The following is a 16,212-nucleotide window of genomic DNA, read 5'->3' as shown; positions in this document are numbered from 1 at the left end:
GCACAGTAAAAAATAATGTCAACAGAGGTTTCAAATCCAGTTCCTTTTTTAAATAAATTCTGGCTTGTAGTTTCTGCTTTTGAAGTTGTTCTTAGCTGCACTTTGAAACCTAACTGGAATTCCATCTTGCTTATTTCTTCTAATATTCTTTCTTTTCAGTTAAGAGCTTTGATGCTTAGGAGATTAAAATTGTAATCTGTTCTGAAAACTTGAGACCATGATCTAATAGTCATATTTTTCTTTTGATAGTTTTGAAGATGAGGTTTTAACAGTTTCTCTTTCTAAATGCCTTTCTCATGCTGCTATCTTTGTTTTTTACTGTTTGAACAGAACCCATGATTTCCATATCAGTTCCTTATCATATCGAATGAAAGATAGGAAATAAATGCACATTAATCACTAAATGAAACTGGTAACCTGGTTCCAAGTCAGAAGGACTTTAAAACTCAGGTTATAACATACCCACTTTACAAATACCTCTCTATCTTGGCAATGTCAGAGAACCCCAAATCAAAAAAATGTGTGCATATATAACCATCCCAAGCCACCATAATCCATTTGCCCATTTTGAGTAGTGGTAAGCATATTTTTTTTTGTTTTGACAGTCAAAAAATTCCTGAAAATAATTGTATCAACTTTTGTTTGAAATTTATTTCAATATTTTAAAACTATTAGCCCACTTCATTCCATCTGGCATTAGAATCAAAATTTGGCCTAGGAGCAGATATGTTTTGAAGAGCTGCTGTGAGCTTTTTGCTTGGGAAATCTGATAGGAGGAAGATAAGGGAGTCTTCTACTTCTCTAATATTATCATCAGCTTGGCTGAAAAGATGCAAGTCACAGAAGCCAGTCAGGATGTGGATAAGTACGACAAAACTAACTGCAACTTAAAAAACATAAATTTTCTTCTTTATCTACCTGATCTTAATGAAAATGAGAGGTATGTAACAATTTGGATAATACATTTGTAATCCACTAAGAGATGGGAAAAACCAAAATGCATCCTTACAGCTTGCAATTCGCTAGATGGAAACAACTTGTTCTCTGAGACTGGTAAGTTTTGAATCCAGAGTCATGTATTAAGCGCTTAGAATAATTGCTGCTAAGATAAACTCAGTATTGAAGGGTTTGTTAGGAGTAATAGACCTCCTTCAAATACTCATAATTTCCCTAAAGTAGCTAGAGAATGGAAAACCTGCTCCCTTCCTGTGTAATAAGGGTATGCATAACTTGAATACCCACAGGATATGCTTTAAATTGGTCACCTGACATTCAGTCTAAGGAACTTAGACTGAATCTTCTGCCACATCTTAAATTTGCCATGGTCTAAACCCTCTACTTTGTATAATTCAACATGTTTATTATTGCTAACCTGCCTTTGGCATCAAGTGCTCTGAGAATCTGATAATTTTAAAAACACATGCTGTGTTTTCAATGATGATGAAATCAATTCTTATAATCAAACTCAATTTCAATCATATGTGTTCTCAGATTTTCCCTGTATTTGCATTGACTTCTAGCTGGGCTATGAGTCTCTGATTAGCAGAATAAGATTTGAAAGGAGGAGATATGTTAAAAAACACTTGTTTATTTTTGAGAGTTTTTTTTATCTAGACTTAGATTCACAGTTTCTGCTTTTTACAGAGCCCTTTTTGTGTTTTTAATAAGCACTATTAAATTGTGCACACCAAAATCAGAGGAAAATCTTTAAAAAATCTTTAAAAAATCTTTAAAAAATCTTTAAAAAATCTTTAAAAAATCTTTAAAAAATCTTTAAAAATAAACAAAACTAAAAACTAGAACACAAAAGGCATCTATAGTACAACAATTACTTGCTAACATTATGTGTGCACTTTGTTCATCCTGAAAGCAGATCTGATTTTGTCTTCCCATTGCCTCTCTTAAGCCCTGTGAAGGAGATGTAAGCCTCTTAAATTTTCTTCCAGGTTGAAGGTCTCTAGGGGTTGAACTTGAAGACAAGTCTGCTGTTGTTCAGGTCTTCTCTGTAGGTGGTCCTGCCTCATTAACTTCAAAGCCTTAATGAGGCTGCTGAGTCAAGTGTTGGCTTCCCACTATTAAAGAGGAAAGTTTCTGTTACTTGCTCATGAACCCTCCTCCTGGTCTTAATTTTGGTAATCATCCCTTGTGCTGAAGTATGGCTTTCTGACTCAAGGCTATTTACATGCTGAAGTGTTTCACATGTCAAGGCCACTTTTTTTCTTAATACTTCCATCAGGAAAGTGGGAGTTGGGAAACCTCAGGTCCTGGAGTATGTTTGGGACAGTGGCTTCATTGCTAGATGTTGTCAGAAAATTTTAATTTCTTCTAATTGATTCAAAATCTATGTACAGATTCATCAAATGTAATGGGATGTCATATGTGTTTTAGAGGGCATGATTTAGGACATCTGGAGTTCTACAGTTATTTGGCAAGGAGGAAGGACTCAAAATGGCATTTAAGGAACAACTTGTAATAGTATGAAAGTGAGGAAAGCTGGGTAAGCCCAGGGTCCCTTGATACCTCAGAGGAGAACTGTGCAAAATTCTGACAAGGTACTCTAAATATAAAATATAAAATTCTAATGTAATTGGAAATACTATGCAACATATAGTATTATATAATACTTAGACAGCACAAGTGCTGGATGATTTTAGGAGCACCGTTTATTTCCTCAACTGTTTTGGCCTTGGCTCAACAGGACTGCTGTTCATATAGATCTCAACTAGTTCAATCCCAAATTGCAGGTGGTTCTTTGTAAGTAACTTCTCCATCTGTGATTCAATAACTTATGAAGTCATTAACAAATGTGAGTCAATAGAATAAAGACCCTTGAGAAAGCTTAATTTTGAAATTTCAGATCTCAGCAGACAAGCTACTCATTCCTGATATGCACTTCTTTTTTCAGGTGTATTAGATTAGCTGCATGAAAACTGAAATATTTTAAAAAGGCTGATCTGAGAACCTTGGTCCAATGCATCATTGCTTACTTGAAAGATTCACCCATTTTAAGTCATGCTTTGTAACTTTTTTCAGGATGGTAGCCATAGTGATTAGAAATTTTTAGTTAAGAAACAGTAGAAGAGCCATTGAAGTTTGAATAGTTTTCTCCTCTAAGGCAAACTAAATTGTTCTGAAATCTTCCTTGTAGGAAGATTACCTAACCTCAAGGCTCTAAATTTGTTTTCCTGTTGTAAAGGAGTATCTGATTCTTTCCTTTCTTAGGCTGTCTGCAACAAAACTTTTGTGCATTATTCTTACGGAGTGTCAGCTCTTCACCAAGTACTGGGAGTTCTACATGTTATCAGCCCAGTCAAGCATGAAGTTAAACTTTAGCTTGGCTTTGTCAGTGCTTCTGAAGGCGTAGCTTCAGCTTTGTAACAGGAGAAGGGGAAGAGGCATCAGGTCATTTATATTAAAAGTCAATAGTTCATAATGGTGATGAACCATTTACAAATAAAGGGGTTAAAGGTTTGCCTTGTTATTTAAGAGATTGTTATAGAATCAATAAATGGGAATTACTGGTGTTGATTTCATTGGCAGACATGTTGAATTAATCATTATATGTTTTGGCAGGAGATCATGTTTCAGGATAACAGAGCTTTTAATCACAGTTTAACATTTGACTGAAGTTAATGTTATAGCTATTTACATGTATGATTGCATCAACACCTACAAAGTTCTTCAAATAAAAGCTACATTTGTGACTCTTGAAAGCATCAAGGTTTGTATGATGGCAATTACCATGGTGCCATTAGTAAGGTTTGATGAGGTACAACTGTAACAATGCAGTGTTGTGGGAGAATTATGTGGCTGTTGTGACATGCTACCGAGTGACAGCTTATCAAATATACTATGTTTAGAATCTTCTACTATCTAACAGAAACATGCAGCAGAGTAATCTATTTTTAAGGTTGAATGGGTAAAGTCCTAATGACTTCTAAGAATTTTCAGCAGCATCACAGTTCACTAAAATTCAATTCTTGCCGTCTGACATGGGTTTGTCTGACATGAGTTATTTGGCTTTCTATGCCTTCAGACATGTCTTATTCCTATTTACCTTAATTGAATTCCTGATTTTTTATAGTTTGCATTGTTTTTCTGACTTCTTTTATTATTTTTATCATTCTAGTGTAGGGCACTCCTGATCTGCAACTGTTCTGGTCATTGAAAATATTTTACAAGAGTAAAATGTTAACACATAGTCATTTCCATAAGAAAAATTACTTAATTTGAGTTCTTTAAAATTTTCAAAAAGTTACAAATTAGAATCTTACTACTGTGAATAACTAACTCAAATGCAAGGAAGTGCTAAAATTAGGTACTTACTTTACCACCAGAGTGTTTTCTAACTTTGTTGCACAGAAGTATTTGCAGATCAGCATTGCTGAATACTAGAGAGATTTTACATATTTTATTCATTGTATCCTCAGTTGCGCTTTTGTATTGCTGCAGTAAAATTCTGTGCATCAAACAAGTTACTTTCATGTAGCAAATGTGGTGTACTGTAGTAACTCCTTCAGTTTTTATGCAGAACTGCAAACTGAGTGAATCTTTTTTCCATGAGTGCTAACTAGCAAGAGTCTTAGTAACAGATGCTCAAAAGAGGAACCAATTTTATTTGCAGCCTTCTATAACATTTTTTACCCTCAAGGGCCAGTGCAGTGTTTCTGCTGTGATTAACGATCTCATTGAAATTTTCCTGTTAAAAGTAACTACAACATTTTTTTTTTGTTTTGTATGGGAATAAAGTATGAAACTATTCTAAATAGGTCCTCTAACACTTGAGCATGATAGGTGTTCTGTGCTCATCTCTTAGTTAAGAGACTTTCCTTCTGGTAGCTGTATTTCAGTGTGATTAGATTAATCTGAGAACTAGTGAAATGCATGTATTTATCTGGTGATCTTTTAAATAGGTTTCCTTAGGTGTTCTCCCTGTAAATGGCTATTAAAAGAACATTTGCAATATGTTTTGCAAAGGTCCAGGAGGTTAAAATTTGAAGCCACCATATACATATGACCACAGCATCAAAACACATGAAATCCCAGTGCACACAAATCACCACTGGCCCTTTTTGGAGGGAACACTGGAACATGAGAAAGAAATGACAGTGACTAAGGGACTGGTAAGGTGAAGTAAGAGAGTGAAGAGCTAGAATTAAGTATTTTTAATTTAAAGCTGACTCTAGGTCTTTGAAAATTGATGTAAACTTTCAAGAAAATGGTGCAGACTTTTTTTCTTGCAAGCTTTTTTATAAGTACTGCAAAAGAGTATTTTTGGGGTGTTTTTGGTCTTGTTCATCTCTCTTTTTTGAATTCAGTGAACTGGATTCAAAATCCTAATTGACTGTAGGGTATTTCTAAAACTCCACTATTTTAAAATAGAAATTTAAAATTACATTATTATTTTTAGTAAGATAAAGTACATTTCAAGATCTCCCATTTAAACTACTAGAATTTTGGTGTATGAATTTAGTTTCCAAAAAAATGTCTGTGGTTTCAATGGGACTATACATTCACTTCATGGTTTAAGGTTTGCTACATGGAGACAGCTTCCTCTGCTGCCACGACATACTTGCTTCTTTTAGATCTGTGTTTTTATTGCCCCCAAAAAACCAAAACATCTGACAGCATCAGCCCCTAAATATTTTTCCCTAAACCTTACAGCGAGTCCTTGTCAGACAGCTTGAAATTTTAACTTAGCTAACCTAAGGCCAGTGAAACTATGGAAAATGTTCACCAGTTTGCTTTCAGACCAACTCTGCTGCATGTGTTCATAAGTTCCATAAAGATTGCATGCTTTATGTTTAATACAAACAGTATCTTTTTTTTCACACCCATCCTTGCTTTTTATATTTTATTTTTGTTTCCCTTGCCTTGGTTGGATGCCTGTGTGTGTTTAATCCAAATCCCTGTCCAGTCCTGGAATTTGAACTACGGAAAGCCAAGGAGACCATACAGGCCCTTCGAGCCAACCTGACTCAGGCTGCAGGTGTTGTACATAAACCTTTTCTTAAGTCTCTACTTTAAACAATGTAGAAGTAGCTGAGCTCATCCTCTGTGAGAGAGTAAAATTTAGTTACTTCTTTTTTCCTCCCCAGAAAATGAAGTTCCTTTGCAGGAACGAAAAAATTATAAATCAAGTCCTGAAATTCAGGTAGGTGGCTGTTGATAAATGAACTTTGCATGGATTTTATTATGAATATACTTCCATAGTTGGAAGGGAGATAAACCAAAGACCTAGTGTATTTTCTCTTTTTTTTTTCCAGGAGCCAATCAGACCTCTTGAGAAAAGAGCTCTAAACTTCCTAGTTAATGAATATTTATTGAAGAATAGTTACAAGCTTACATCAATAACATTTTCAGATGAAAATCATGATCAGGTAAAGTTTGCTTGAGGGTTTGTTGGGGGTTTTTTAAACACCCACTTTCATATTCTGATCTTGTCATACACTCAAGTGAACTTAAGTTATTTTTACTGTGCATGCAGTGTGCTTCGTATATATGAGTAATCTAGAAGTTAAATATGTTGGTTAGCATTTTCATATATAACCCATGGTTTGAAAAGACAGCAGTTTGAGCAGTAGTTTCCCAAAATTTGTAAGAAGAGGACAGAGTGCTTGCATCCTTTAAAGGAAGCAAAACAAGAAGTGAAATACTGTGAGTTAGATATTTCCTTGTATTCTGGTGTGACACACATTCAGTTAAACTCTTTCTGTGGAAAAATAAGACTGGGAACAATAGGCAAAAGTTTAAACCAATACTTAAATTTAATGTCTTTAAAGAGACCATCACAACTCCTGTGTAATAGTGCATAAATTTGCTTGTATATACAGATAGGGAATATTCTTGTACTAATAGGATGATAAGATGTAAATGAGAAAAGGAAGAACATAAGGGGATAGTTTGAGACAGGAGGCCCTTCTGTCATTTGCACCTCACTATAAGCCTTCTACAGAGCTGTTTGAGTTATATTGGACATCAGGAGGAATTTCTTAATGGAAATGTTAAAAAGTGGAATGGACTGCCCGGAGAGGTGGTGGAGTCACTGGACATGGCACTTAGTGCTCTGGTCTTGCTTACATGGTGATGATCAGTCAAAGGTTGGATTCAATGATCTCAGAGGTCTTTTCCAACCTAAATGATTCTTTGATACTGTGACTGTGGTACTGTGCCTCAGTATTACACCTGCACAAGTGAATGAAATAGAAAAAAAAGCAGTATTTCTGCCTTGTATTGCCTGCATTGGCTTCTGCTAGAATTTGAGCAATGTTATTTCTGATTCTAAAAAGTGTTCATGTCTTAGCCAAAAAAAAGCAACCTATGTGGTTTGGAAGGTACTCTCTAGTATGTTACATAGAGCTGCCTTTACAATGAAACTTCTTCAGTTCATAAAGTGGATCTTTCCTCTGTTGTTTCTTGCTGAGTTCAGCTTCTAGCTGATTTACTACAGTGTGGTCTCAATGTAAGTATTTCACTATTGCATCACCTGTGGTCAAATGAGGAAGAGAAATGAAAATAAAAGGAAGTATATTGTATGCTTTAGTTTCTTTTATTCTTTTGAAGGATTTTGAACTTTGGGATGATGTAGGATTGAACATTCCGAAACCTCCTGACCTGTTACAACTCTACCGTGACTTTGGAAACCATCATGTTTCTGCAAGAGATCTGGTGGATGCATCAGTTGGTGTAGATGATGATGAGTTAGAGGCTGATACTCCTATACTTGGGACTGTCCCTGTGTTTGAAACAGCACCACAGTCAATAGAAGTAAGGCTGCACAGAAGAAATGTTACAGCTGTTTGATGTGCTACTTAAGTTTATTATACTGAACTCTTCTGTTTCTGTCTTGTGTTTAGCAATGTTTAATAGTGCAAAAATTAGAAGATCAAATTAGTGTATTAAACAATGAGAAATGGTCTTTGATGGAACAAATCCAAAGACTTGAAAGGTATGTACTAATCAACCTACTTGACTCTTGATAAATGTTGGATACTTTTTCAATGTTTTTCTAACACATATTTGAAACTAACTTAGATACAGGAATTGTCTGGGAATTCTACAGGGAAGGGCAGTCTTTCCTTTTCGATATGTAGCATTTGATTTAGAAAAAGAGGCTTCAAATTCACTATTTCCCTATTATTACCTATGTGATTTAATTTTGTAACCAATTTTGTTCTTTCAATGTACCTTCTTTATTTCTTTTAAAGCAATTGCTTCTGATCTGTTTTACGTAGGTTTTTTCCTTCAATTAGCTTTATGTCACTCAGTGTGTACAGCTTGCAAACACTGTCAGAAAGATGCTTGTTTTAATATCTGATGTCAACACAGTTTTTCTTTCTGAAGAGCAGGACTAGTAGGCATGACGGTGTCTTTAATAAAAGCAAAAAAAATGATATTTAAAAGTTTGGTCAAAACATATAATTCTCTAAGCCATCAGATACCATTCCCCTTAAAAGGTGTACTAATGCAGTGTGTGGGAAAGTGCATAAATTTTAAGTGGCTTTATTGACTTGCATACTTACCAATTCAAAGCCAGATAGGATAGTACATATTGATTCACCACTGTAGTATTTTCTGGTTTGCATCCTAGATAGAGTTTTGTCTTGTGACAATTTGTGTCTCGGTGCTCAGATTTTGGCAGAAGGAGCTAAAACTGTTGTTACTCTCTGGTTTCATTGATTCACTCTCTGAGTGCAACATTTTTCCTGCACTAATTATTTGCTAAAGTCCTCAATGAAACTAGCTTATTTGAACAGCTTGTGTGATGAAAGTTATTTCTGTTACAAGATTTCTTAAACATACATGAATTGAAGTATACCTCTTGAGTATGTTGAGCTCTTCAGTATGTTGTCTTTATTTCATACCACAGTAGTGTGGTTTGAACAGCATTTGAATAAGAGCTAAAAAAGTATTTCATATTTTGCTTTTCCAGTGAAATCGACATTCTCAAGAATGAAAACTTTGCTGTGTCATCAGTTTATGGTGTAGCTCCCCATCCTTCTTTAAAACAAGTGCCTCTCCCAGTCTCAGAGGACAATGGACGGTACTTGGATATCAAGAGCTCTGAGAATGACAATAAACATGGAAACATCGAGGAAACAAGCCTTGCTTTATCAGCTGAAGTGGATTCAAGGACTTCAAAAGATGATATGCTAAATTCTGTACCCACTAAAGAGACAGAGAAACTGTCCTCATGTGCTCCATCATCTAAAGCTGCAGTCCACTTTGATAAACCTAATAGGTTAGTGATAAGTTGTAAGCTGCATGCTATTATTATTCTTGTAGAATGAGTAGATATTTTTCTAACAGTGGAAATTCTGCCAAATGAGTAGATAACTTGTGTTTTGAGGGCAAATACAAGACTACCTCTAGGGTACAGTGCTGATATTTTTCTATTTTTCTTAATCTCTTTAGGATGAGTATATATGATAGACCTACAGTGTTAGTATTACATTTCAGAAATTCTTTTCACTTTCTACTAGTTTCTTAAACCAGCCCTGTTTGTTGCAACAAAAAACAGGTAAAATCAGAACACTGAATAGGAAGACAAGAGAGTTCTGTTCTCTTTTAATTTCATAGTTCTCTTCTGCTTGAAGAGTCATTGGGAAAATTTTTTACTGTTTCTGCATAGATGTGTGTAACTCTCCTAGAGAGCAGTACTATTTTCCATTTACTTATTTTGGAATTATTGGAAGGGTGTCTTATGGCATACTGCTTTTTTGTATTTTGATTTTGCAACAAGTCTCCACTGGGTAGCTATGATTCTTTTAACTAAAATAGGGTATTTGTGTTGTGTTATTACTTGGAGACTGAGTTTGTGCTTATAAGTGTTCTCAAGAAAGCCCTTTCAACCTGTAGAAGTGTTTTTAGAGTGAAGAGAAGTGTCTTGTTCATTAAGTGATCGATAGATAAACCACTGTGGTCATCAGGAGTAGCACAGACCACATACATAATGAGGGTACATACAACTTGGGGTTGTTACCACTGTGGACAAGGATATGCAAGTAGCTCCCCTTATGATTTTACTGTTGCTGTTCCTAGGGAAGCAGGAATCCATCCTGCTTTGTCTTTTGTCCCTTAGCGAGCTTTTGCTGGTGTTGATACTGTAACTTCTTTCTGGAATTATCTTTCCATCTGAAAATACCCAGTACAAATCTGAGTGACATTGTGTGCAGATGGAAAAATATATGCAAGCTTGCTTGTAGTAGGGGGGAGAAAAGGAACACCCAAAAAAAAAGGAGTTGCTAACCCTGCTAGTAATTATCTTTTCTTGCAAACCCTAACAATCCTGCTTTTTCTGGATTTTCTGTACTTCTTGAACTAACTTCTAGGATCAGGGCTACTTTTTCAGTGATAGCTTTTAGAATTGGACAGGAGGAAAGATTTCTGACTTCTGAATATAATACTTTGGAATCTCATAAAAATTTCTTCTCTCTTATTTGATTATACTAGTGTTTAACAGGGAAGTAGAACAGCTTAGATTTTTCTGGAAGATGGTTGGTGGTTCATTTGAAGCTTTCCAGATTTTTTTCTTTTTAAGTTTCTTTCAAATCCTAGCTGAAAACCTAGACTATGCTGTAATCAAAACTTAGAGCTGTTGTGATACTTGTCTACCTACTTTTTAATTGGCTGGTTGCAAGTTTCTTTTTGCTCACACTAATGGTGAGTGCTGGGTGGCATTAAGTGCATGAATATTAGATTGACAGTTCGGTATAGTGAGGGTGTATAGCAAAATAGGATTAAATCACTGAGTGAGGAATGAACTGTATATTTCCAGTGGAATTTATGACAGTACAGTGGAGAAGAACAATATTTGTTCTGTTGCTCACAGCTATTTTAACTATAACTGCACATAGATTTATTTGAAAAGTAGTTCAGTGAAGCTGTGAATTGAGTTAAATTCACAGGCCCCCTCAAATGCAGTTCACTGCAGATATAAGTAATGCATGTGTAATATGCAGCTATTTTTGTACTCTGCTTTGGGCTTAATGTGTCAGCAAAGGGTCAAAGGAAAGAATATTTGATACAGGGTTTTATAGACCAGTATCTAGTACTAAATTTTCTTCCAGGATTATGCCCTAGGTTGGTAAAAATGCAGTAATTTTTTTTCACTAAGAAAATAGATTATTTGTGAAATGTTTTGAGATCTGCAGGAGACGCAGAACAATGGAAATGCTGGATATTTATTGATTTCAATCCAGGGTTACTTGTAGAAGACAATTGTTATAATTTATTCAGAATGTACTAAGAAGGGTTAAAAAGTAAGACTCTATTCTGAAAGGCAAGATTGTTACTACTGTATCTATAGAGTGTTTTCTTGGCATAAATCTTGCCCAGATGGGAAGAGAGAAGAGGAAGTGATCCTGCTTTGTGTGACTGCATTCAGAGCAGCTGTGAGTGCCTGCTGGCAAATGAGGACATGGCCATCATTGGAAAAATGCCTCAGTTAACAGACTGCAGTGCAAAGCACTTGCTGTGGTTTAAATAGACTGCACCACATGTGTTTATTCAACTGATTTAAGGTGTGTGGTAATTTGCACCAAATACAAGGTGGTTGTTGTGTAGAGCAGTCCTGGCTTTTTTGAGTGAATTGACTCTTTAGTCCTAGAGTTATACAGAATACAGTAGTAGTGCTTGGTGTTTTTATTCATTGTACTTTTTTTTATTTGGACATCTTCACTACTGGCACCTGTTGGCCATTGAAGGGACTTGCCACTGACCTGTGTGCAAGAAGCTTTGATCTTTGATTGGTTTTGTCCAGCACAGCCATCAAGGATTTTGTTAGTCTTCATTAAGGAGAAGCTTTCTAGACTCCCAAGTATTGCCAGCAATTGTAACAGGATCCATGCTGCCCCCAGAGCTTGCTGTTATTTAACCCAAAGGGAAATTCAGTGACATATTGTCATGCTTACTTTTCCTTCTCTGCAAAGTGGGAATGGAACTTTGCCCTAATGTAGAATTTTAATTAAGATTCCAGGTGGGAAAAGATCTGATTTTCTGTAGAATGAATGCCAAGCTGAAGGACAGCCTGGGCAAAGGGCTGGCCAAGCCTTGCCCCTGTGTTAATGTTAAGCTGCAACTTTGTACTGCTTGCTCATGTTCTCCCAGTGTAAAAAAGCTCTACAGTCTTGAGTAGAGCCTGTAGATCTGTCAGTCAAGATTCTGTCAGTTTTACAGCATAAGGACTAACATATTGTGAAACAGAGATCATTTACAACTAGCTACCATTTAAGTAGTTTAGTAACTTTTTTAAAGTGAGCCTTGTACAAAACCAAGCTAAACAGAATTAAAACAAGCTTCCTTCATTGAAATTTAGAATGTACTTTAAAAATCCATGCTGTTAAGAAAAAAAAATTGATTTTAAGTAATAAATAAAATTTCTTGTGTATCATAACTTTTTAAATAGTGTAAAGAGGAAAACTGGTGTATTTATTGAAATCCTCTTGAACTAGTTTAAGTAATTATAAGTAGCAGCTTTGATTCTTAATGGGCTTTTTCACTTAGAAAAGGGTGAGTAATGGTGTATGTACTATAAGAAATACTATATTTCAATCTATTAGATAAAATGTATGTCCCTGCACATAATTGTGTGTTGGATTTTGTGTGCTCGTGTGTATTTTTGAGAGTTCAAAGGTATTGCCAGTTTCCACATGAGAAATATGAGTTGCCTCCTCTCAGTGTCTATTAGAGGACTCAAATAGCAGATGATGGTAATGGGTGAGATGCTTTCTGTGTGTGTTTTGGAAGACAAATGTTGTTTTTCTTCTTTAAATGTAGTGGATGAGGCAGTGTTAGATCAGCATCTAAGTACAGCACTCAGATAAGGCAAAGGAAGTTGTCATTACTGGGAAAAAGAGGGTGCTGCTGCTCACCTGTTTAATGTAGTGGTCAGTAATTGTTTTCTGAGAACACTTCTGCTACATTGCCCTCTTCAGACACGGCTGTTTTGAAGCTTTTATCAGGGTTTGATATGGATGCTTAAGGCTTTGAGTAGCTCATAGCCTGGTGGTGCTGGATGTGGCCATGAGGCTGTGCTTGCAGATGCAGTTTAGACAGTTTAAGATTGATTTTGAGGTTCTGACAGCATTTGAATCCAAAGTTAAATACCAAAGTGGGAGTTGAGCAAACTCTGTTTAAGCCTGAAGCTCATAACTTGACTGACTGCTCAAATGGTTTTATGCAATTTGCAGAATCAGAGCGTTAGGCAAAAATACTGTTTTGTGTGATTTCTGTGCCCGCCCCACCCAGTTTGCTTAATTGTATGCTTCCTCTTTGTTGCCTAAGCTTCCTTTTCTTCATGCTTTAGTCCTATTTTTGTCTGTGCAGCAGTTTGAAAGATGTTGTATTTTTTGGAACTAGAAGTAACTTCTTAATTAGGACACTCAGGTTTTTTTCTTGCTACACCTAAACACCCTAAAAGTCAAAGATAATTTTAAAACTTCTGTTGTATGAATCACTTAGATGTGCTTTCTAGGTGTCATTTTACCTGATTAAGCCAGAGTTAAGGAACTTGCTTTATCACTTTTCTGATTGATGCATTCTTCCCCCTCTCCCTTTTTGATGATATTTCAGGAAATTGTCACCAGCTTTTCATCAAGCACTACTGTCTTTCTGTCGGATGTCAGCAGACAGCCGTTTGGGATCAGAGGTATATTTCCAGTTGACATGAACTAAAAGATCCTTCATTTTGCATGGCAGCAATAGTTAAACGAGCAATAATTGCTTTGAACCAAGACACAGATGGAGAAATTAATCTATGTGCATGAAAGTTAAGAAATAAAAATATTCTTTCAGATTTTATGCCAAATATGAAAAAAATAGTGATAGAGGTGTAATTACTGGGAACTTTTGAGTCCCTACAAGTGGATTAATGCTTTTGAAATTACTGACACATCAAAAACTTCCTGCTTAATGTGTGGGAGTAAAGTAAATACTTTTCTGGTAAGTGATCAGCCTGCTGCAGTTTTTATTATTCCTTTCAAATGTTTTTTTCTGTTCCTGTGCTTCTAAAAAAAGCAACCAAGCAACTTGGTTTTCTAGGTATCTCGGATTGCAGACAGTGAGAAAAGTGTCATGTTAATGTTGGGACGCTGCTTGCCTCATATTGTTCCCAATGTGCTGCTTGCAAAGCGAGAGGTGAGGAACCCTGAAATTCTACAGTTTATTTTTATCATGATACCCTGTTGTTCATTTTGAGGATGTTGTATCTAATGTCATGAAAGTCTATTACTTGCAATCATGTTCTTACTTTTGTGCATGCATCTCTGCTCCTAGAAAATGGTTTTACACCTCTGTCAGGTGAGTTCAGTAAACCTGCATGGTATCTAGTATTTCTTCCTCTGCTTAAGGCACCCATTAGCATTCAGCAAGACTGTTACTGTAGGTCCATCTGTTTGTGGTAGCACAAATGATTTTGTTAGGGAAGACCATATCAATGTGCATTGTAAAGAACAGGGGCTATGAGTTCAAACATTGTTTGATTTGGTGTATCAATTTTAATAAGAAATAATGTTCAGGTTCTTTTGCAGCACTATGTACTTCAACAAAAATAATTTCCAACAAGCAAATTATTTTAATGTCTTTTCTTGGAAGCTCCATGCATCAGCCTAGTAAAGGTTCATCAAAAATATCCCTTCGTAAGGAAATGAACAATCTTGCTCATGTTTGCCTTAACTTTAAAATGAAAATAACTAAAAATTATCAACATGCAATGTTTATTTTGAATGTAACTGAATGTGACGGTTTGCATAATCATTTCTGTTATATAGCATATGAAAGGAAGGAAAAAATGTGACTGGTTTTGTTTTACTTTGCGTACATATTTCACATTACCAAATATGTAAAAAAAAACCCCAAAACCAGAAGACATACCTAACAAAAATTCAGTGTCCTTATAGTTGACACTGAAAAAAGGTTTTCAAGTAGCATATCTCATTAAGCAAGTTTTAGGCCTTGTTGACGGGACCTACAGTATGGTAGACTTAGTTGTGTGTTTTGCATAAATTCATTTTAAGGCTTTGAAAATTCCTCAAGAAATTTGCACTGATCCTGTAATCTTAAATTTTATATCACACAAGTAATTATAAACAGCTAATACAGTGAACTTGAGATATGTGCTGTGTTTTGAAAATTCATAAAGGGCTTTATATTTTTGAGGGGGTGGGGGTGTTACTTGGATGCTCTGGAAATGCTTCTGTCTTTCACAATAATTCTCTGAATGTTCCTGGATCAGTGCTTAATTTCTGATTTCTTATTTATTCCTTTCCTTCCTTCTGCTTGGCAGGATGTGGTATTTTGGCTTCTTTTCACGGCTTTTAGTATAATCTCTGTAATGTATTGAATATTTTTGTGACCTTTTAGTCTCTTATTTAGGTTGTTTTACAGTGGTAGTTACATTTTATTACATGTAATTTTGCCTTAAATTATCTGTTTCAGTTTAATTGAAAAAGCCAGACATGACAATTGAGTAATTTGATTACATGGGATGGTTAATGTTTCAAGAATTGAAATTTGCTTTAAAAATACCTTCTTTTAGTTACCTGCCACCTTTTGCTATAACTATTTTAATGTTCTTTCTGATGTAGTCATGTAACTTGAAGGAAAAGTTGGATGGACTATCTGTTAGTATTTATCTTAATCAAATTATGAAAAGCTAACCTAAGAACTAGGCTGTCTTCAACAAGGTATAACTTTGAGTCTTGTCGAAAAATAACCTTATAATGGGATTTTTGCACAGAGGAGTGGTGTTAAAAGATACCTAAAGATCACTAAATGGAGAAGGATGTGTAACAGGTTCAGTTCACAATGCAAAGTGATCACCAGTCTGTTCTGCAGCAACAACAATGGTAGTATTTAAGATCTTACACTATCAATGTGTTAAGATGAGAGTTAAATATGGTTTTTTGATGACTCCTGAAATGTCTTCATTCTTTAAGTATCTGTCATGTTGAAATTGATTGCAAAATCTTAAGCTGAAAATTACATGCTATGAATCTTCATTTCTGAGAAACTGAGTCTGCAGAGGCTGACAATCTCTCAGTAGTCTTTGTCCTTCAGCAGAGATTCAGAAACCATTTTTACTGTGCTTTTAAGCATTTTAAGGTCAGCAGCAGCCTTCCTGATCCAGTATTAAGTGTTCTGGCAAATATTACAGTTGACATTTCTGAAATTATTTATTTTTGTGTATTGGTGCAGCTTTAAGTGTTCTTCAGT

General features: G+C 35.5%; 1 protein-coding gene across 4 annotated transcripts in view; it reads left to right on the top strand.

Moving 5' to 3' along the window:
* RELCH (RAB11 binding and LisH domain, coiled-coil and HEAT repeat containing) overlaps positions 1–16,212 on the top strand; it is a 73,770-nt gene that overhangs the window by 18,155 nt on the left and 39,403 nt on the right. For all 4 annotated transcript variants that reach the window (XM_079301625.1, XM_079301624.1, XM_079301623.1 and 1 more), the window contains exons 3-10: positions 5,918–5,989; positions 6,099–6,154; positions 6,267–6,380; positions 7,564–7,767; positions 7,857–7,948; positions 8,933–9,241; positions 13,573–13,648; positions 14,041–14,136. In XM_079301625.1, coding sequence (XP_079157751.1) covers positions 5,918–5,989; positions 6,099–6,154; positions 6,267–6,380; positions 7,564–7,767; positions 7,857–7,948; positions 8,933–9,241; positions 13,573–13,648; positions 14,041–14,136 — 1,019 coding nt within the window. The remainder of the gene's footprint in view (positions 1–5,917; positions 5,990–6,098; positions 6,155–6,266; positions 6,381–7,563; positions 7,768–7,856; positions 7,949–8,932; positions 9,242–13,572; positions 13,649–14,040; positions 14,137–16,212) is intronic.

Source organism: Erithacus rubecula (assembly GCF_903797595.1).
Source record: "Erithacus rubecula genome assembly, chromosome: 3".
NCBI lineage: Eukaryota > Metazoa > Chordata > Aves > Passeriformes > Muscicapidae > Erithacus > Erithacus rubecula.
Note: the sequence above shows the minus strand (reverse complement) of the source record. Positions and strands in the feature narration are given on the sequence as shown.